General features: G+C 41.4%; 1 protein-coding gene across 2 annotated transcripts in view; it reads left to right on the top strand.

Moving 5' to 3' along the window:
- arhgap5 (Rho GTPase activating protein 5) overlaps window positions 1–20,974 on the top strand; it is an 84,788-nt gene extending 63,814 nt beyond the window's left edge. Inside the window, exons 6-8 of one of the 2 annotated variants that reach the window (XR_013579498.1) lie at window positions 8,879–8,984; window positions 16,814–16,917; window positions 18,916–19,038. Coding sequence is in view for 1 of the 2 variants with exons in the window: in XM_078562839.1 (XP_078418965.1) it covers window positions 8,879–8,984; window positions 18,916–19,231 (422 nt within the window). In the remaining variant the exon portion in view is untranslated. Of the gene's footprint in view, window positions 1–8,878; window positions 8,985–16,813; window positions 16,918–18,915 lie in introns of both variants that reach the window. The other variant, XM_078562839.1, reaches the window with a different exon arrangement.
- Window positions 20,975–21,434: the final 460 nt, after the last annotated feature.

Raw genomic sequence — 21,434 nt, 5'->3', positions numbered from 1 at the left:
GAGGATAAAGGGTGACATAAGGAAATTCATTGTTCTTCTAGTTCAGGGACTTTGCTCTTCAGAGACATTTTCTTAAGGCATAAGTGTGGGAGAGGTTTCATATTTTTAGCAAAGAACATATGTTCCTGTACCTGCCTGCCACAATGTGAAAAATATCTGAGATTGTTTGTACAAAAGGAGAGTTAGATGTACAAAGGATCTCCTGTCATGGTCCAGAATAATTGCAAATACTTGGGTGTTTAGCCTTGTTTAGTAGATAAGTGTATTGTTGCTCCTCAAGATGATGCAAAAGGGACCTTCCAGGATGTTTTTCCAACCTTTGATAAACAGTAATTTATTGAGAAGGTGAAATTCCTACCAGATGTTCCAAGAATTATAATTTATTGAGGCATAGAGTTATTACGGCATAGAATGAGGCCATTCAACTCATGGGTCCATTTCGGTTTCCTGTAGAGCAATCCAATCAGCCCTTTTCCCCCCTGCTCTACCTGATAGCCCTGCAAGTGCCCATCCAATTTACTTTTAAATCATTCATTGTCTCCACTTCCATCATTCTTGTAGGCAACCAAGTTCCAGGCCGTTAAATTTCACTGCTTAAAAAATTTCTTCCTCACATTCACCTTTGTATCTCTTGCCCCAAACTTTAAACCTGTGCCCTTCATCTTTGCATCATCAGCTAATGGCAACAGCTTTCCTTTGTCTACCATATCTAAGCCTCTCATGATTTTGTTCACCTCTATCATATTTCCTCTCAATCTGCTTTGCTCTAAGGAGAACAGCTCCAGCTTCAGCAACTTAATCTTTTAGCTTTGTGGTAATACTTTTTGGCATTTCATAATCACCCAAGGATATATCAATTCTTTGTCTCTTTTCTGGGTTCAAGAAAACAATTTTCTGCAGATTTTGACTTTATGACCACTATTTACATTCTTCTTATTCTTTGCAAACCATGCATTTCTAGATCTGAGGTGGTATGATTAGGACAATTGGACCCAAGGTAGATGGTAAATTATTGGAAAGGTAAAATACTACAGATGTTGGATATCTCAGCAGACAGTGCAACATCTGCTGTGAGAAACAAAGTTAACGTTTCGGGCCAGTGGGTTTTCATCAGATTCAGTTCTAACATATAAAATGTCTGATTTCCAATGTAACAAGTGGTGTTTTCTGAAATGAACATTTAAAAAAACACAAACCAAAATTTGCCCTAGCAATATAAATTATAGGGCTTGGAATGTACAAAAAATTGTTACATATTAAAAATAATATAAATAGACTTATGGTAAAATCGCAAGTCATGGTACTCTGACATTCTATGACTTAATTAAGACCTCCCAGTTGCACTTCTAGAGGCAAGGGCTGTTTTTGTTGGAAGAGCAGATTTGACATGTAATATCAACCCCAGCCCCCTCAAAATTATGTGGTAAAAGTAGTCATAATTTCTGTGAAAGCTTTTGAAGTAGATTCTGGGCAGTAGCAAAGTTTGTGATGCTAAATGGGACAAGCTTATCAGTAACAAAAACAGAATTACCTGGAAAAACTCAGCAGGTCTGGCAGCATCGGCGGAGAAGAAAAGAGTTGACGTTTCGAGTCCTCGTGACCCTTCAACAGAACTGAGCAATATTAGGAGAAAGGTGAAACATAAGCTGGTTTAAGGTGGTGTTCGGGGGAGGGTTGTAGGGACAAGCAAGCCGTGATAGGAGCAGATAGTCAGAAGATGTCACAGACGAAGGAATAAAGAGGTGTTGAAGGTGGTGATATTATCTAAGAGAATGTGCTAATTAAGAATGGATAGCAGGACACTCGAGGTACAGCTCTAGTAGGGGTGGGGTGGAAAGACTGACAGGGCATTACAGATATAGATTTAAAAATAATGGAAATAGGTGGGAAAAGAAAAATCTATATAAATTATTGGAAAAAACAAAAGGGAGAGGGAAGAAAAGGAAAGGGAGTGGGGATGGAGGAGGGAGTTCAAGATCTAAAGTTGTTGAATTCAATATTCAGTCCGGAAGGCTGTAAAGTGCCTAGTCGGAAGATGAGGTGCTGTTCCTCCAGTTTGCATTGGGCTTCACTGGAACAATGCAACAAGCCAAGGACAGACATGTGGGCAAGAAAGCAGGGTGGTGGGTTAAAATGGCAAGCGACAGGGAGGTTTGGGTCTTTCTTGCGGACAGACCGCAGGGGTTCTGCAAAGCGGTCGCCCAGTTTACGTTTGGTCTCTCCAATGTAGAGGAGACCGCATTGGGAGCAACGAATGCAGTAAACTAAGTTAGGGGAAATGCAAGTGAAATGCTGCTTCACTTGAAAGGAGTGTTTGGGCCCTTGGACGGTGAGGAGAGAGGAAGTGAAGGGGCAGGCGTTGCATCTTCTGCGTGGGCATGAGGAGGTGCCATAGGTGGGGGTTGATGAGTAGGGGGTGATGGAGGAGTGGACCAGGGTGTCCCGGAGGGAACGATCCCTACGGAATGCTGCCGGGGGGGTGAAGGGAAGATGTGTTTGGTGGTGGCATCATGCTGGAGTTGGCGGAAATGGCGGAGGATGATCCTTTGAATGCGGAGGCTGGTGGGGTGATAAGTGAGGACAAGGGGGACCCTATCATGTTTCTGGGAGGGAGGAGAAGACGTAAGGGTGGATGCGCGAGAGATGGGCCGGACACGGCTGAGGGCCCTGTCAACGACCGTGGATGGAAAACCTCGGTTAAGGAAGAAGGAGGACATGTCAGAGGAACTGTTTTTGAAGGTAGCATCATCAGAACAGATGCGACGGAGGCGAAGGAACTGAGAGAATGGGATGGAGTCCTTACAGGAAGCGGGGTGTGAGGAGCTGTTGTCGAGGTTGCTGTGGGAGTCGGTAGGCTTGTAATGGATATTGGTGGACAGTCTATCACCAGAAATTGAGACAGAGAGGTCAAGGAAGGGAAGGGAAGTGTCAGAGATGGACCATGTGAAAATGATGGAGGGGTGGAGATTGGAAGCAAAATTAATAAATTTTTCCAGGTCCCGACGAGAGCATGAAGCAGCACTGAAGTAATCATCGATGTACCGGAGAAAGAGTTGTGGGAGGGGGCCGGAGTAGGACTGGAACAAGAAATGTTCCACATACCCCATAAAGAGACAGGCATAGCTGGGGCCCATGCGGGTACCCATAGCCACACCTTTTATTTGGAGGAAGTGAGAGGAGTTAAAGGAGAAATTGTTCAGTGTGAGAACAAGTTCAGCCAGACGGAGGAGAGTAGTGGTGGATGGGGATTGTTCGGGCCTCTGTTCAAGGAAGAAGCTAAGGGCCCTCAGACCATCCTGGTGGGGAATGGAGGTGTAGAGGGATTGGACGTCCATGGTGAAGAGGAAGCGGTTGGGGCCAGGGAACTGGAAATTGTTGATGTGACGTAAGGTGACAGAGGAATCACGGATGTAGGTGGGAAGGGACTGGACAAGGGGAGAGAGAAGGGAGTTAAGATAACGAGAAATGAGTTCCGTGGGGCAGGAACAGGCTGACATGATCGGTCTGCCGGGACAGTCCTGTTTGTGGATTTTGGGTAGGAGGTAGAAGCGGGCCGTCCGAGGTTGGGTGACTATCAGGTTGGAAGCTGTGGGAGGAAGATCTCCAGAGGAGATGAGGTCAGTGACAGTCCTGGAAACAATGGCTTGATGTTCAGTGGTGGGGTCATGGTCCAGGGAGAGGTATGAGGAAGTGTCTGCGAGTTGACGCTCAGCCTCCACGAGGTAGAGGTCAGTGCGCCAGACAACAACAGCACCACCCTTGTCAGCGGGTTTGATGACCATGTTGGGGTTGGACCTGAGAGAACGGAGTGCAGTAAGTTCAGAGAGAGACAGATTAGAATGGGTGAGAGGAGCAGAGAAATTGAGACAACTAATGTCACGCCGACAGTTCTCAATGAAAAGATCAAGAGAAGGTAAGAATCCAGAGAGAGGGGTCCAGGTGGAGGGAGAATATTGGAGGTGGGTAAAAGGATCCGTTGAACGGGGAGAGGACTCCTGCCCAAAGAAGTGAGCACAGAGACGAAGACGGCGGAAGAAGAGTTCAGCATCGTGCCGAGCCCGAAATTCATTGAGATGAGGGCGTAAGGGTATGAAACTAAGTCCTTTGCTGAGCACTGAACGTTCAGCATTGGAGCGGGGAAGGTCAGGGAGTATAGTGAATACACGGCCGGGGCTGGGATTGGAAGATGGGGTGGGGATGGAGGGACAGGCAGGGGTGGAGGGTCCTAGATGGGTGTTGGTGTCGATGAGTTGTTGGAGCTTGCGTTCCTTAGCACTTGAGAGAAAGAGAAAAAGTTTCTTGTTAAGGCGTCGGTTGAGACGAAGAATAAAATGAAACTGGGGGCACGCGCAGCTTTGAAAAAGGGTGCGGCGGTGCTGCTGGAGGGAGAGGTCGAGTGTGTTCATATGGCGGCGCATGGCACTGAGCGTGGATCTCAGAATGCGACGGGAACAGCAGTCCGAGAAATGTTTTATGTCCCGGAGGTACCTGTAATCCTGGGTCGGTTCGAAACATGAGGGATGGAATTTCAGTTGAAATCCACGTGGGGTAAGTCGGAGACGGAGACAGTCACTGAGAAAGGAAATATGGCTGTGAAAGCGGCTTTTAGTAAACACCTTGTCAAACACCAGGAGAGAAATGGAAAGCAATGAAGGTGAACAAGGCAGAAGAGAGATACGGAAATCCTGTCGGAGAGCAGAGCAGTATTTCTTCAAGGTAGGCATTTCTTGAAGAGGAGTGACAGTCAATTAAACACAGAGATAAAAACAAAAACTACTGCGGATGCTGGAAATCCAAAACAAAAACAGAATTACCTGGAAAAACTCAGCAGGTCTGGCAGCATCGGCGGAGAAGAAAAGAGTTGACGTTTCGAGTCCTCGTGACCCTTCAACAGAACTGAGCAATATTAGGAGAAGGGTGAAATATAAGCTGGTTTAAGGTGGGGGGAGAGAAGTTGGGGCGTGGCGGGGGGGTGGTGGTTGTTGGGACAAGCAAGCAGTGATAGGAGCAGATAATCAAAAGATGTCACAGACAAAGGAACAAAGAGGTGTTGAAGGTGGTGATATTATCTAAGAGAATGTGCTAATTAAGAATGGATAGCAGGACACTCAAGGTACAGCTCTAGTGGGGGTGGGGTGGAAAGACTGACAGGGCATTACAGGTATAGATTTAAAAATAATGGAAATAGGTGGGAAAAGAAAAATCTATATAAATTATTAATAATTAAGCTTATCAGTGTTTGAAACAAAGCTTAGTCAAGATACTTCAATTCTCAAACCTTTGCTTATTTTGAGGTTTGAGTATGGACTTTGGAAACCCTGTTCTCCTGGAAATTGTTTAGTTCCTCCATATGCCTTGACGTTGTTGCTGCATAAACTCCTGTATTAACCCTCTTGAACATCATCACATCTTGATTCGAAGTTTGTTGCAGGGAAAGTTACATCCCTTAATTTCAGTAAAGGAAGATGGCTTTTTTAGGTCCATCACACTTTTATTCAATGCTAAGCTAAGTCCTTATTCCAGTTCTTGCAAAGTCTCACTTTTTTTCTTTTTCTTCTCTGCCTGATTTGAAATTTAAGTGGCATTTTGATTCTATGGATGATGAAGGTATTATTCTTCTATGTGAATATGACCAGATCTCTTCCATTGTTTGTGGAATGTAAATGATGGGAAAACCAATCTCTAGATGGATGGTACCTGATTAAAATTAAGATTGTCCACTGTTGTCACTTAACAAGGTAACACACTATTAGAAACTTTTGGGCCAATTCGATACATGTTGGAGTAAACTAGAAGGAATAATCCTAGAAAATATCTAACGGTAATGTTCTGGTTGATCACTGGATTTATTTCACCTAAATATTTCTTAGTAATTCAAACAGATATAAAGTGTAACAGAGCAGATTTTGAGTTTGGCATTAAGTACTCAAAAGTTTCTAGCTTTCCTAATGTAGTATCTGGTTTTAATCCCATGGTATGCAGAGAATAATCTTTCAGATAGAAATCAAGTTTTATCCACCCTGTATTTTCTACGTGGCCTGCACTTGTCCCTCCTGTGGCCTGCTCACTGCCTCAACCTTGTTCACTGCCTCTCTCCTGCTCATGGCCTCCTTCCCATTCGCAACCCTTCCCACTCCCTTGCTCGCTTCCCCAATCTTGCTTACCCTCCCCTGAGCCCTCACACAGCAAGGGTTGGGGAGAGGGAAGTGGCCAGCAAGCAGGAGGGTCAGTGAGCAGGAGGGATGCACCAAACGGGAGGGAGGCAGCAAGTGGGAGTGTTGGGAGGGAAGCAGAAAGCAAGAGAAGAATGGCGAGCAGGAGGGTCAGGCTGGAAAGCAGCAAGTGGGAGGTAAGTAGAGTTAGTGAGTCATTAAGAGTTAATAAGTTATTAAACAGAGCAACTGCACCCTTGGCCTACTGTGTACAGTTACCAATATGTTTATCTTTTAATATTCATTTTTTATGTTTTACAAACCAAGGTACCTTTTTTTTGAAGAATAAATCGCAATGAATCTATAAGTATTTTTAAAATTCTACTCACGGCTCGATTGAAATTTTCCAATCTCCCAATTAGGTCTCATAATTTTTCTATTGAAATATGCATGTATGTGTATTTTTTTTAGTCTATGGTCTTTCCTGTTTCTTGAACAAATCCTCCTTCATGTCCCAAGCACAACCAGGTATCCTTTTCTGACCTGTAAATTGGGTTAGTTCAAATTTCAGTAATATCACCTTTAATGTTTGCTTCTCTGGGCAGAAAATGAACTGGGAATAGATCTAAAGGAGTGCACCGAAGGGATTTGGGAGAGGAAGAAAGCTACTGACCAACTAGGTCATTATGGGGTCCAAGGAAATACCAAGCAATAGTTAAGAACATTTATTTGCAAAGAGTCACAGTGATGGGGAAGCTTCAAACTGAGAACCAGTCTTAAGTGGCATGCCCCAAAGTACTATCTTTGGCTACATTTGTTTCTCCTCTTTATAAATGACGTCCAGGAAGGAATATCAAGCTAGATCAGAATCTTTACAGGTGACTGCCTAGTCTGCAGAGGCATTACTGGAGCAACAGATTAGGTTAACCTTCAAGAAAAAATCTCATTAAATGCACCAATATATGGAGAATGAAATTCAATGTAGAGAAATGTAACATCATGCGAGTCAGCAATACTTGATGTCCATCAGTACCCAACTACACAATGCATGATTCCTCCTTTTGAAGTTATCAAAGAATGCTGTTACTTGGGAATCCACATCCAAAACACTTTAAAGTGAAATGTACAAAGTCAATGTGCAGCTTTCAAAGCATCCAAAATGCTTGGGTTTGTGAAATGAAACTTGCATCACCTTTAAACTGCACTGAAGGAGATGCTGTACCAGACATTGGTTAGAGCATGGTGTAGCCGCTTGGGACCCATATGCTACCAAAAACATTACCCCCCCTTGTGAATGTTCAACTGATGAAGCTTTATTTCGTTACAAACAATTATTCGCTAGATTCTAGTGTCTCCTGATTAGTCATATTGCTAGGCTGGCACAGCTCCAGAACTGAAGGAAACCCCATAGGTTGATGTGCCTTTATAAAATTTTGAATGAACAATTAAATATTTCTAAGCAGTACATTAAGCCTACAAGTGACCGAGCTTGAAGAGTTCATAACCAAAAGCGCCAACTGTATACTCCCAAACATACTTCCTTTTGCTAACCTCTTTTTCCCCCAAGAACAATTAAAGACTGGAACAATCGTCCACAAACCTTAATCTCCATGCCCTCTAAGGACTCATTTAAGGAAAATCTGTTGAACGTTTTCCATTAAAGTGACCATCGACTGAACTCAATGTGCACCTGTGTAAAAAAAAAAAAAAAAAATTTCCTGGGGCGGCCTGAGCGTGAAATAGTGTGTGATGATGCCGGGCGAGCGTCCCGATGTCATCGCGCACTTGCATGATATTTCAGTTGGTGGGCGCGCGCGAGTCGGCAGCGCGGCCGTCAACAATTAAGAGGCCTATTATGGCCATTAAAGTATTAATTAACGCTATTTTTCGCTGCCCATCCAGCCTTGTGGTTGGTGGGTGGGTGACTCAGTCAGATGGCCTTTGGATTTTTGAGGAAACCTCATTCACTGACGGGATGAGGTTTCCGATATTAACTTAAAAAAATGATTTGACATAATTTTTTATTATGTTTCTGTTCATGTGAGTGAGTCCTATGCGGGGACATTTTTTCCTTATTTCACATTTTTTCTTTATTTTTGATTTGAAAATTCTTCAGCTTCTTGAAGCACTTCCCTGCCTTCAGGGAGCTTTCAGTGCATGCCCCCCCACGCATGAGCAGACTTTTGCACTTGCCCTCCTCCTGCCCCCACCCCGGCAGCGCTGAGCATCTCAGCATGCCTTTCATGCTGGCAGGCCATTAGTTCGCCAGCCAGTGTGAAATTGCGTTAAGGGCCAATTGGAGGCGGTGGGCCATTTCCTGGCCGCTCCACCTGCCTGATAACCTGAATATCCTGCCCCTGGTGGAAGACTACGGAGAGAAACCTTACTAAGTACCAACAATCACCGAATTGACATGCCGCTGATGTCAGTGTCCTGACAATGTCCCTGTGACTTTTCTCTTCCTCGTGTTCAGTGTGAAAATTCTTTAGGTACTTTAAAGATGAGTACTTTAAAGATGAGTCGCTAGAGCAGCAAAGGCACCTTACAAGGCGCACAGCTTCAGAGCTGGTTGGTTATGTTTATTTCACCTGTACAGCCATAGGTTTATACAGTGACTCTACTGGTAATACGTTTTATCTTGGAACCAGTTATTTAGTCAAAGTGTTTGCCAGAAGAAATTGACATCAAAGGACAAAGCAATAAAATAGTTTATTTTTATCTTGCAGGACTGACGGATAGGACAGAAAAACTGAATGCTCTTAAGGAATTGTTGAAGAAATTTCCTACAGTAAACTATGAAGTTTTCAAATACATTATTACCCATTTAAACAGGTAGGTCAGAACTTAATCTGGTCACTGAAAGAATAAGATCATAGTGTTTCAAGAAAGATTCAAGTCTGGAGGAACTTGTCATCACAAGGCTACATTGAATACCCATTTTTTCAGATTGGGTTAAAACTTGTTCATTTGGGTGCCTTTTCCCAGTTGGCGAGGGTTTGTTAGCGATCTGAGTGTATGCCTGGCATACCATGTACAACACATTGTATTGGATTTTGCTATCAGTAGCGAAGTGACACTGCTTGCTGCTGGCCACAAAGATCTCCTAGTCTCTATTGTGTGTATTTAACCTTTGCTGGCATTAATTTGATTCTGGTGCCAACTAAATGGGACCTCCGATGTCCAGAAACAGTGGTGTCAACTAGGCTAAGAAGCCAACCACACTGAAGAATTCTCACATCAAGCAAATCAGAAAGCAAAATACACTGATTATCCTTGAGTTTTTAATCATTTACAAAGAGCGAAATAAAAATTGGGGCTTGGAGATTAAGGCAGAAGTTGAAGGATCATAAACTAACAATAACTTTCATATTTAAAAACCAGTGAAACTTCTATCATAATGGAGAAATTTGACATTCCACAAATACAAAATTAGTTTCCAGGGCCAGAGAGACTTGTACACCTTTAAAAACTCAATTGCACCTCATTCAACAGGGTTTTTTTTACAGTGAAATTGTAAGTATAAAAAGTGAAAGTTCACATCAATTCACGTAATTTCTTAAGATTTCCACCTGCAGGGACTTAACAACCCACCCAGTGGAGGAGCTTGAAACCACCTACGTTTCCACATTTAACTGCACATGTACGGATGCCAGAATTGCTGTTGGCTTCATCGTTGTAATGACGGTGAATGCTGACCGTTTTGTTATCATTACAACAGCTAAAATCTGGGTCATTGTGATAAAGATCCAGAAATACATTCAGTTGCAGCCCTAGAAGATATTGCAATGTTCTGGATTCAATTCTAGCCCTGCTATGTCTGATTTGCTTAGGTACAATTGCCCAGTAAGGTTGAATTGTGAAAGAGGGTGGGGGGCAGAAAATAGTCAGAGGTTTGCAACCCCTCTAGCATTCAGAAGGTAATGAGACGTTCCACCAGAATAAAAGAAAAAACTTGATTAGAGCACCTTTTACTACTGAACAAGTACTTTTACAGTGAAGTAGCTTTTTTTAAGTGTAGCCACTGTTGAAAGAAACATGGCAGCTAATGTGCAATGAGCAAGGTCCCACACACAGCAGAATGGAAATGTCCTGATAATCTGTTTGTGTTATTGGCTGAGGGATAAATATGGACCTGGCACAGGGAGACCTCCCCTGCTTTTGAAATAGTTCCATGGGACCTTTACATCCAACTGAGAGGGGAGACGGGGCTTTGATTTTACATCTCACCTGAAATACAGGACATCTGACAGTGTGGCACTCCCTCAGTACAGCACTGAAGTGTCAGCCTAGATTATATGCTTGAGTCTCTGAAGTGGGACAGTTTAGAAGTGAAGCTGCTATTATTGAGCCAAGCCTGGCACTGTAATCACACAATTCAGATGATCGAACATTATATAACCTGCACGGTACTGCATGCATCTATGAATCCTTTCCAAACCCATAAAAATGCAGTAATTCTTTTAAATTGAAAAGCTTGAGTATTGGCAAATGGAGCATCAAATCCCGATATGATTTCTGAGCAGGTATTTACTGGCAGTTTTGAGCTAAAGAGGCAATTATATTGCATCTCGTTGCCCTTCCTTGGTAGTTGATCAGTAACTTCCCCTGTCTGACACAAACTGGGCTGGGGGTGGGTGAGTGAGGAGGTGCCATTAAAATAGAGTGGATACTCTGTCCCATCCCAATAGGGCTGACTGCATTTGCACACCCACTTAAAGCTTTACATACAAATATGGGGCTTTGATGGGACAATTGAGACAGACTGCTGATTTTAACAGCTCTGAATGAGACAGTAGGAATGACTTTTTGTCCAGCCAAATCTGTTGAGATCAAGGGCCGGAAGAAGGTCAGATATTAATTATTACAGTCTTTATGGGCCATATGAAGCAGGAACGGTGCTCCGGGCCCCACAAATAAACCTTGGACTGCTTGAGCCACACCTTTCACCTCCTCTCCTAACTGCAATTCTTTTCCAGTGCTGAACCGATTCACTTGGCTTGTGCCAGGGATCATTCTTCCAGGACTCTGGCAGCAACCTCCAAGCCACCCAATTGTAACTCCCATTTTAGTTGACAAGCAGCTTGCTAATGAGGTTTGACCCTTAAAGCTGACCAAGTATCCCTGCCACTACTCCCAGATGAGCCAGCCATTCAACAGGCTGCATTCCCACCTGCAGTTAAAATCGTAGGAGAATAGGAACAAGCATTCCTCAAGTTAATTGAAATAAGACTAGAGTAAAATAAAGATTTTGATTTCCTATCTGTTAAATTGAAAGCAAAGAAATCCCTTGATGTCATCAAAGGCTAATACCATGAGTCCTGATCTCTGGTTTAAAAAAAAGTAATACTTTCAGATGTAGCTGTACAAACTACCATCTTCAAAATGAAAGTGGCTTTTCAGGCATAATATGATCAGAGCTTTTCCTCATCAAATAACTGGTAAAGGAACTTCCAAGCTCTTACCTCCCCATCGTAAATCTCTTTGGGCTGGATTTTTAGGTCGGCACGCAGGCACGATCAGCAGGCCCAGGAGCGGCCAGGCAATAGACCACTGACTGCTATCAGCCCCTGACCGCAATTTCACGTCAGCTGGCCAATTAACAGCCAACCAGCATGAAGTGCTTGCTGAAATGCTCAGGGCTTGCTGGGGTAGGAGCAGGAGGAGGGTAGGTGCTGACGTGAGCGCGGGATGAAAGCTCCCTGAAGGCAGAGAGCTGCCTCAGGGAGCTGACTTCAAAAGTATTAAATAAAGATTTTAAAATCAGAACAAAAATGTCCAAGCATCACAAACAGTCACCTGAACATATACATTATAAAAATTCTGTCCATAGATTTTTTAATATTTAATAACGGAAACCTCATCCTGCCCTTAGGTGAGGTTTTCTTGGAAAATGAGAAGGCCGCCTGGCCGATTCGCCCGTCCGCCAACCATAAGGTTGGATGGACTGTGTAAAATCGGGGACAATTACAACTTTAATGGGCTTAATTACCCTCTTAACTGTCGGCGGACGCGCTTCCAACTTTTACGCGTGTCTGCCAACCAAAATATCGCCCAACATCATCACACGCTATTTTACACTCAAGCAGGTTGGGTGCACGCCGACCTGAAAGTCCTGCCCTTTATGTTTAAACCCCATATACATTTTCCCATTGTTAATTATACATACATGTATACATATCGACTGCATTTTCATAGAAAAAACACTTTCAAAACCATCAATCTAATTGATAGTAAAACAGGCTGATAAGAAAGCCCCCTTCATAATGATGAACGACTTGTGCAGCAGGAATTAACTAGACCTTATATAGTGCCATGCCTAACCAGAAACCATTCTTAAATGTGACATCTGGTTGATCATCATAATAAGTTAGCTAACAGCTATCATAGTAGAAGCACCACAGATGCTTCTAAATATGCAACAATGGGCTCACAAACCACTTGAGACACATTGCTTTTATTTATTAATTCATGGGATGTTGGCATCACTTGGCAGGCCCATGCCCTGTTAACTTTTGAAAGGTGATGAAGCAGATTTGTGGCATGAACACTACTTGTCAAGACTGAATGTTGTCTGGGTCTTGCTGGACATGGGCATGAATTGCTTCAGTACCCGAGAAGTTGCGAGTGGAAGTGAAACTGCGCAATCATCAGCGAGCATTCCCACTTCAGACCTTATGATAGAGGGAAGGTTATTGATAAAACATTTGAAAATGTTTGGGCCTAATGAATCCCTGCAGTGATGCCTCAGAGCTGAGAGTCTCCCACGATTGCAGCCATCTTCCTTTGCTGGGCATTACTGCAGCTGATGGAACGTTTTCCCCTGATTATTTTTAATATTACTCGAGTTCCTTGACGTCAGCCAATGTTGCCTCGATGCCAAGGGCAGTCACTTGCCTAACTGCTGGAGCTCGGCTCTTTTGTCCATTTTTGGCTGTAATGAGGGTCTGGAGCTAAGTGGTCTTGCGGAACCCAATCTGAGCATTGGTGAGTAGATTATTGGTGAGTAAGTGCTGTTTGGTTAGTGCTGTTGCGACTCCTTCGATCACTTTGCTGATGATTGAGAGTATGCTGATGTGGCAGTAATTGGATGGCTATGATTTGTCCTGCTTTTTGTGGACAGGACATCCCTGGACAATTTTCCACTTTAGATACTGGTATTATGAATGTTGTAGAACAGGTTGACTGGAGGCATGGAAAGTTCTGGACCACAAGTCTTCAGCACTACAGCTGGTTTATTGTTAGGGCCCATAGTCTTCTGCTGTGTCCAGTGTGCTCAGCCATTTCTTGATGTTACATAGATGGAATCATATTGCCTGAAGACTGGTTTTGGTGATAATGGAGGCCTGTTGGTATTGGCAGAAGATGGTTGCAATCACTCCAGCTTTGTCTTTTAATAGCTGGGCTCTGCCATCTTTGAAATGTTGCTTAATTGTTCATCACCATTCATGCCTTTGGAAAGAGAAGCAACATCCAAGATGGGAAAGGATGAATAATACCCCTGTTCACCCTGATGGATTGACTACCCTCAGATCAGTTTGTGCATAGTTTATACGCAATAAGGCAATGCATTCCTTTCTTACTTAGATATTGGGTATGGAGAAGAGTGCAGATATTCAAGATGATTCGTGGACATATCCATTTCATGGAAATAGCAAATCTGATGGTCTGCAGGATAATGAACCAGGAGCATTTGAAATATGTGGAAGAAAAGGGGGGAAAACATTGGAAGTTAAGCACACTGAACTCTGAACAATAAAAGTGACAGTGCAACCCAACAGGTTAAATCATCTTACATATTTTTGGAAAAGGAATTGATCCTATTAGGTCAGTCATTTTTCCCCAGGTATTTGAAATCCATGCTACTGTTCACCTCGAGGGGAGTTGGTCTTTAACACCAAGTGCAAATGGCAGACATTGAGCTATAGCCACTGTCCTATGATAGTTATTGTTGTGCAATCCAAAAATAAACAATGGGGAAAGCACTGGGGTGGTCTTTCTGGTGCATTTTACATTGACCAGAGCTGATTTTGATGCCTGTTTTGCTTGATGCTGCAACGCTTTTGTGATTCACTGTACAGTTCTATTTCAGTTTGGGCTTTTCGTAGAATCATAGGTTACAGCACAGAAGGAGACCATTTGGTCTGTCATGTGCGTGCTGGCTGTCTGCAAGAGCAACTCAGCTAATCCCACTTCTCTGCCCTTTTCCATTAATTCTGCAAATCTTTTGTCTTCAGGCGTTTATCCAATTCCCTTTTGAAAGCCATGATTGAAGCTGCCTCCAACATTCTCAGCAGTGCATTCCAGATCCTAACCTAATTAAACTAAAGGAAGGGGGGGTGGGGGGAAGTGATCATGTAGGAGAAGATTGAGTAAATTAAGGGGAAATGACCAGGTAATGGATTAAGATAGCTATAAAGGTAATAATCAGAGTATGGGCAGAAAGGGACAGTAATTGCAAACTTAAAAATATGCCAGCGAATAGGGCCAGAGTTTACAAAAACCGTAAAAGAACTGAATTAAGGGCTCTGTATCTGAATGCCTGTAGCATTCACAATAAAACAGTTGAATTGTCAGCTCAAGTAGAAATTCATATGTATGACCTGATTACAGAGATGTGGCTACAAGGAAACCAAAGCTGGAAGTTGAATATCCAAGGGTATGCAACATTCAGGGAGCTTGGAAAAGGTGGTGGGGTAGCTCCGTTAATTAAAGAGGACATTAGTAGCATAGTGAGAGATTACTTTAGTTCTATTGATCTAGACGTGGAATCCGTTTGAGTGGAGCTAAGAAACAGCAAGAGTCAGAAAGCATTGGTGGGAGTTGCTTATAGGCCACAAACTGCAGTGATAATGTGAATCACAGTATAAATCAAGAATTTAGAGGTGCATGTAACAAGGGTAATACAGTAGTCATTAGGGGATTTCAATTTACATATAGACTGGGTAAACCTAATTAGTACTAATGGAGGACGAATTCTTGGGATGTATGCACGATGGTTTTCCAGAGCAGTACATTGAAGAACCAACTAGGTAGTGGGCTATTTTAGATTAGTTAACCTATCTTTACAATAAATCTCAAATGATATTATGAAAATTATTATATTTTCATGACAATGATAGAATTTTACATGAATTTTGAAAGTGATGTAGTTCAATCAGAGACTAGAGTCTTAAATGTCATAAGGCGCTTAGAAAATAATGTTATGATTGGGCAGAGTCCACATGGATATAAAAGGGAAATCATATTTAACAAACCTTTTTGGAGTTTTTTGAGGATGTAACCAGCAGAATAGACCAGGAAATGTGGCATATTTAGATTTTCAGAAAGCTTTTGGTAAGGTCCCAGACAAGAAGTTGATAAAATTAGAGCACGTGGGATTCGGGGTAATGTACTGGCATGGATTGAGAACTGGTTAACCGACATAAAACAGAGTAGGAATAAATGGGTCATTTTCAGGTTGGCAGGCTGTGACTAGTGGGATACTGTGAGGATCAGTGCTTGGGCCCCAGTAAGTCTCAATCTATATCAATGATTTGGATGTGTGGATTAAAGGTAATATTTCCAAATTTGCAGATGACACAAAAGTAGGTTGTGAGTTGTGAGGAGGATGCAAAGACGTTTGAAGGGGATTTGGAGAGGCTAAGTGAGTGGGCAAATATTCAGCAGATGGAATACAAGGTGGAGAAATGTGAGGTTATCCATTTTGGTAGGAAGAACAGAAAGGCAGAGTATTTCTTAGAGGGGGGCTGATAAGTGTTGAACTTCAAAGGGATAAAAGCAAAATACTGCGAATGTTGGAAATTTGAAATAAAAACAGAAAATGCTGAAAAAACTCAGCAGGCCTAGCAGCATCTGTGGAGAGAGGAACAGAGTTAACATTTTGAGTCCATATGATTCTTCTTCAGAGCTAAAGAGAAGTAGAAATGTGATGGATTTAATACAGAAGGTGCAACACCTACCTCTTTACCTCCTCACCACCCAAAGCCCCAAGCACTCCTTTCAACTGCCTTTTGCTCATTCCGCAAGCATGACCCAGACCTTCCTGTCACTTGCCATTTCAACACACCATCCTGCTCTCATGCCCACATGTCTGTCCTTGGCAGTTGCAAAGTTCCAGTTAAGCCCAGCACGAACTGGAGGAACAGCACCTCATCTTTCGATTAGGCACCTTACAGCCTTCATCGAGTTCAACCACTTGAGACCATGAACTCGCTCCTCCATCTTCACCCCTTTTTTAATCCAATTTTTATTTATTAATTGAAATTTATATTTTTAAAATTTCATTTTATTTTATTTGTTCATTTTCTTATCCTTTTATCGCCAGCCTCCCCCCTTACAGGGCCATCTGTACCTTGTTTTTATGTTTTGCTTTCACAGAGTGGTAACCCTTGTTCTCCTCTTAACACCTTCTGCTATCTTACCTTTATGCCACTATCAGCACCTTCTTCACTCTTTACCACTACCATTAACACTCCCTTTGTATTGTGTCTATGACATCTTTGTCAATCTCTCCTTAGCTGTCACCTATCCCTGACCTTCTATCTTGTCCCACCTGCTGCACCCCCTCTCAAGCAGTATAAATTCCATCGCATTTCTACTCTTTAACTCTGAAGAACAGTCATACAGACTCGAAACGTTAACTCTTGTTTCTGTCTCCACAGATGCTGCCAGACCTGCTGAGTTTTTCCAGCATTTTCTGTTTTTATTAGAGCTTCAGAGGGATTTGGGTGCCCTTGTTCACGAGTCACTGAAAGCTAACATGCAGGTACAACAAGCAATTAAGAAGGCAAATGGTATGTTGGCCTTCATTGCAAAAGGATTTGAGTACAGGAGTAAAGATGTCTTGCTGCAATTATATAACGCCTTGGTGAGACCTCACCTAGAGTATTGTGTCCAGTTTTGGCCTCCTTACCTAAGGAAATATATATTTGCCATAAAGGGAATACAACAAAGGTTCACTAAGTTAATTCCTGGGATGGAGGGATTGTTCTATCAGGAACGATTAAATAGACTGGGCCTTTATTCTCTGGGGTTTAGAAGAATGAGAGATGATCTCATTCAAATATACAAAATTATTACAGGGCTTGATAGTGTGGATGCAGGAAGGATGTTTCCCTTGGCTGGGGGTGCCTAGAACCATACCTTTTAAGATTGAGATGAGGAGGAATTTCTTCGCTCAGAGGCTGGTGAATCTTTTGAATTCTCTGCCCCAGAAGGCTGTGAAGGCTCTGTCGCTGAGTATGTTCAAGACTGAGATTGATTGATAGATTTCCACATATTAAAAACATCAAGGGATAAGGGGATAGTGCAAGTAAATTGTGTTGAAGTAACAGAGCAGCCATGATCTCATTGAATGGTGGAGCGGGCTCAATAGGACTGAATGGCCTACTCTTGCTCCTATTTCCTATGCTCTTAACCACTCGCTGTGTAAAGAAGTTCTTCATGTCAGTGTTGGTTCTTTTGCCATTCACCTTAAATCGGGATCCTCTGGTTCTCGGCCCTTCTGCCAATGGGATTTCTTTCTCTCTTAACTATCCTGTCTAGACCCCTCATGACTCTTCTCAACTTTTTTTTCTCTAAGGTGAACAGCTCAGCTTCTCTAATTTGACCTCATAACTGAATTCCCCTAATCCCTCAAACCATTCTTGTAAATTTTTCTGTAATCTCTCTAAAGCCTTCAGATCCTTCCTAAAGTATGGTGCCCAGAATTGGCCACGATACTCCAGCTGAGACCAAGCCAGTATTTTATAAAGAATCTGAACTCTCTTGCTTTTGTACTTGCCTCTATTTATAAAGCCTGGGGTCCTGTAAAGCTTATTAATTGCATTCTCAACCTTTCCTGCCACCTTCAATGATTTGAGCACATTTACCCCCAGGCCCCTCTGTTCTTGCCTCCTCTTTAGAATTGTACCCTTTATTTTGTATTGTATCTCTTAATTCTTCCTACCAAAATGTATCACTTTGCACTTCTCTGCATTAAGTTTTACCTGCCAGTGTCCACTCATTCCATCAGACTGTCTTATCACTATTTTCCTCACAGTTCACCAAATCTCCAAGTTTTGTGTCATCCACAAATTTTGAAGTTGTGCCTTGCACACCCAACTCAGCAGTGGTCCTAGTAACGACCCCTGGCAAATCCTGGTGTATACCGTCCTCCAGTCCGAATTGTTCACTACTACTGTTTTCCATCTCTCACGTTCCCTTTTATCCCAAGGGCTTTAATTTTGCTAGTAGGACTGTTATGTGGCACTTTATCAAATGCTTGCCTAAAAATAAATACCAGAAAAGATATATGGAAACAAATAATAGACATTATGTTTGTGCACCATAGGAAGAAGCTGGGAAAATTACTGAATAATACTTTATCCTCGTTAAGCTATACTTTTGACCAGATTGTCTTTTCCCAAACATTACAATAAACAGTATTAACTGACTGCCTTGAAAGTATGGTTAATAATTTGGGAGAATTTGAAGTGATACTTTTTCAGGATGAATAGATATCAAATCTATAATTTACTCATCAAAGCTAATTAATTCTGTCCTTGACATTTCTTTGCCAGAAGGTTGCAAACCTTCAATTCTGTAACTGCTGTGTTTTACAAAGTGGTGGTTATTAAAAAGTATTTAGTCATCTGAACTAGAAACCAGCTAGAACAGGAGATCTGAGGCGGACTTCCATAATTAATGTTTAAAGTTAATAATGGTGATGAATTTGTAATTAAAAACAGATCTGACATTTTTCTTGTGTTCTGTTTTGTTGCAGGGTTAGTCAGCAGAGCAAAACAAATCGTATGATAGCAGATAATCTTGCCATTTGTTTTTGGCCTACCTTCCTGAGACCAGATGGCCTTACCAATGCTGCAGTGAATCAATCTGCAATTGAGACATTTATTCAGCAATACCAGTTCCTCTTTTACAATGGGGAAATTGTAGAAACGTTCACCCCTCCTGAGGAGCCTTGTACTGGTCAGTTGGTAGAACCATTATTACCACTGCCATCGTTGCCGCCGCCGCCGCCGCCACCACCATCTCAACAGTTCCAAACACAGATACAGACAGATCAACTTGATATCATATGAGGAAAATAGGAACAGATGTCATTACTGGAAGCACTAAGTTGGATGTCTGACAACCCAATTGCTGAAGTTTGGAAGACCTAAAAAGGTTATGCATTTGCAAACTATAATAGCATCATTGCTTTAAGATCAATCATAATTCCTTTCATCACTTTCCAAAGGAGACAGTTCTAACTGTGGATATTAATGGAATTTCTGAAATTACTGTGTACAAAACAAACTTGCTGCAATAAATACATTCCACTTGCTGCATGAAAGAAAAGCAATCTTGACAGTTTCTGTGGATTTTTTTTTGTGGTTGTTTTCTTCACAAACTTTTCAACAGTTCTGAATAACACTAAATTGTACAAAATGAAGTCAAATATATTTCTCAACCAACAATATAATAGAAAAAAATCCAACTGTTTGACTGGATTTGACCTTTTATTTGTGCTGTTTTGGGAGTCATGGTGTTTGTGTCCTTACATATATGTGTGGGTGGGTAGATGGACATGCTGTCATTAGCAGCCTCCCAACATTTGCACTGCTTCTGAAAATATAGTTTTAAGAAAAATTGCCAGGTCTACTGTAAAAGACTTGATGTCTACTGCACCTTCTGTTTACTGGTAATAGAATTGTGATGATTCTTTTTGTTATGGGAAGAATCCACTTATTTTAATGACCAACAGCACAATAAGGATCAGTTCAGGAGAAAAGACTGAGCTTAAAATTACCGCCATTTTATCCTCTGTCTTACTGCATTTGTTTCATTTAAAGGATAAAATGTAGACTTTTATAGCATCCTTAATCGTTGGAAAATAATGCATGTGTTTAACTCCTGATTGGTCTTGTACCTTATCCTAATGCATTTTTAAAGATAATTTTCCTCTTTGGGAAGAATTGGGAAAATATTGGGTGTATAGGAAAGTCATTTTTCATATGAGATTGTAAATCTTTCCATAATCTTCAATTATATGGCTTTCACATGTTGTGTTTGCAATAAAGATGGTGTATTAAATAGCTATAAGTGCTCCTTGTTTTTGTTAACTCATTTTAATGTGACCCTAACAAGTAAACTGTTATGAATTAAACATTGCTAACACAGCAATAAATATTTTGGGTATTGGCAATTACACACAACGGTTTATGTATAATTTTGTAAAGCTTGTATTCCTGTTACTTCCTGTGGCATTTTGTACTAAAATTTATTTAGATTATTTTACCTTATATTGTTCAACTTACATGTATGTAACATCCTGTTTTTAAAAAAAAACACTTTCTTTTTAAATCGGTACCCATTTTGCTGTAAAATAATTCTGCTTTAAGTAGAAGTTTTGTTAATTTGAGTTAAGTGCTGTAAGTTTTCCTTAAATTTAATGTAAAATAAATTGGTGAGCTGAGTGGGATGTAGTCAGTACTTGGTGGGGAAGCTGGCTTTATGAATGGCATCAATTCTACTTTAGTTCCTAAGCAGTTAAAAATTTGCAGCTATTTGAAGATATTGTAAGAATACTATTTTCAGAGAATTGTTAATCATTTGGTACACATTCCGCAGCTAGTATATGTTTGTGTAGGTTTGGGTGCTAGTTGACTATGAAAACAACTCATTTTCCTCAGTGTTGTCATTTGCCTCAGTGGGACTGATATGAAAACTCTTAAGATTTTGACATATCTACAATGTATTATAGTAAATAAATCATTTGAGAAGCAAATCTTAAGAGTTTGTACTCCACTTTCCTTAATAAAATCCTTTTTCTATGAACTGCAGCATTGCTGAAAAGAACATTTTTTGCACACTGCAACATTCTTTATAAAATATTGAAATAATGCCAAAGAGATTTGTATAGTGCAGGTGACTGTTTTAATTGCTTTCTCAAAAATCATTTCCTTTTCTTGTTTTTCTCTAGATTGGTAGGTCTATTACTAGAAAAGATATCTTCTTTGTGAAACTCTTGGAGCTGTTTCAACTCACTAATTTAGAAGAATTTTGAATCCTGTTTTGAGCCTCTGCGCTCACTGCTGACCATTATTGTAACAATCTACATGCAGTTTTTAGAACAAGGGTTGTCTACTGTTGACTGTTACAAAAAAATGAAGTTTAATTTCATTTTTAAATGCTCGTTTTAGGATTTTAAAAGATGGACTATCAAATAGTACAAGGAACCATTCCTTTTTTATTCTGAGTATGACTGGTAATTTGAGTACCTACAGAATAGGTTAACTGAAA

The sequence above is a fragment of the Cetorhinus maximus genome, chromosome 18 (genome assembly GCF_964194155.1).
Source record: "Cetorhinus maximus chromosome 18, sCetMax3.hap1.1, whole genome shotgun sequence".
In the NCBI taxonomy this organism is placed as follows: domain Eukaryota; kingdom Metazoa; phylum Chordata; class Chondrichthyes; order Lamniformes; family Cetorhinidae; genus Cetorhinus; species Cetorhinus maximus.
Note: the sequence above shows the minus strand (reverse complement) of the source record. Positions and strands in the feature narration are given on the sequence as shown.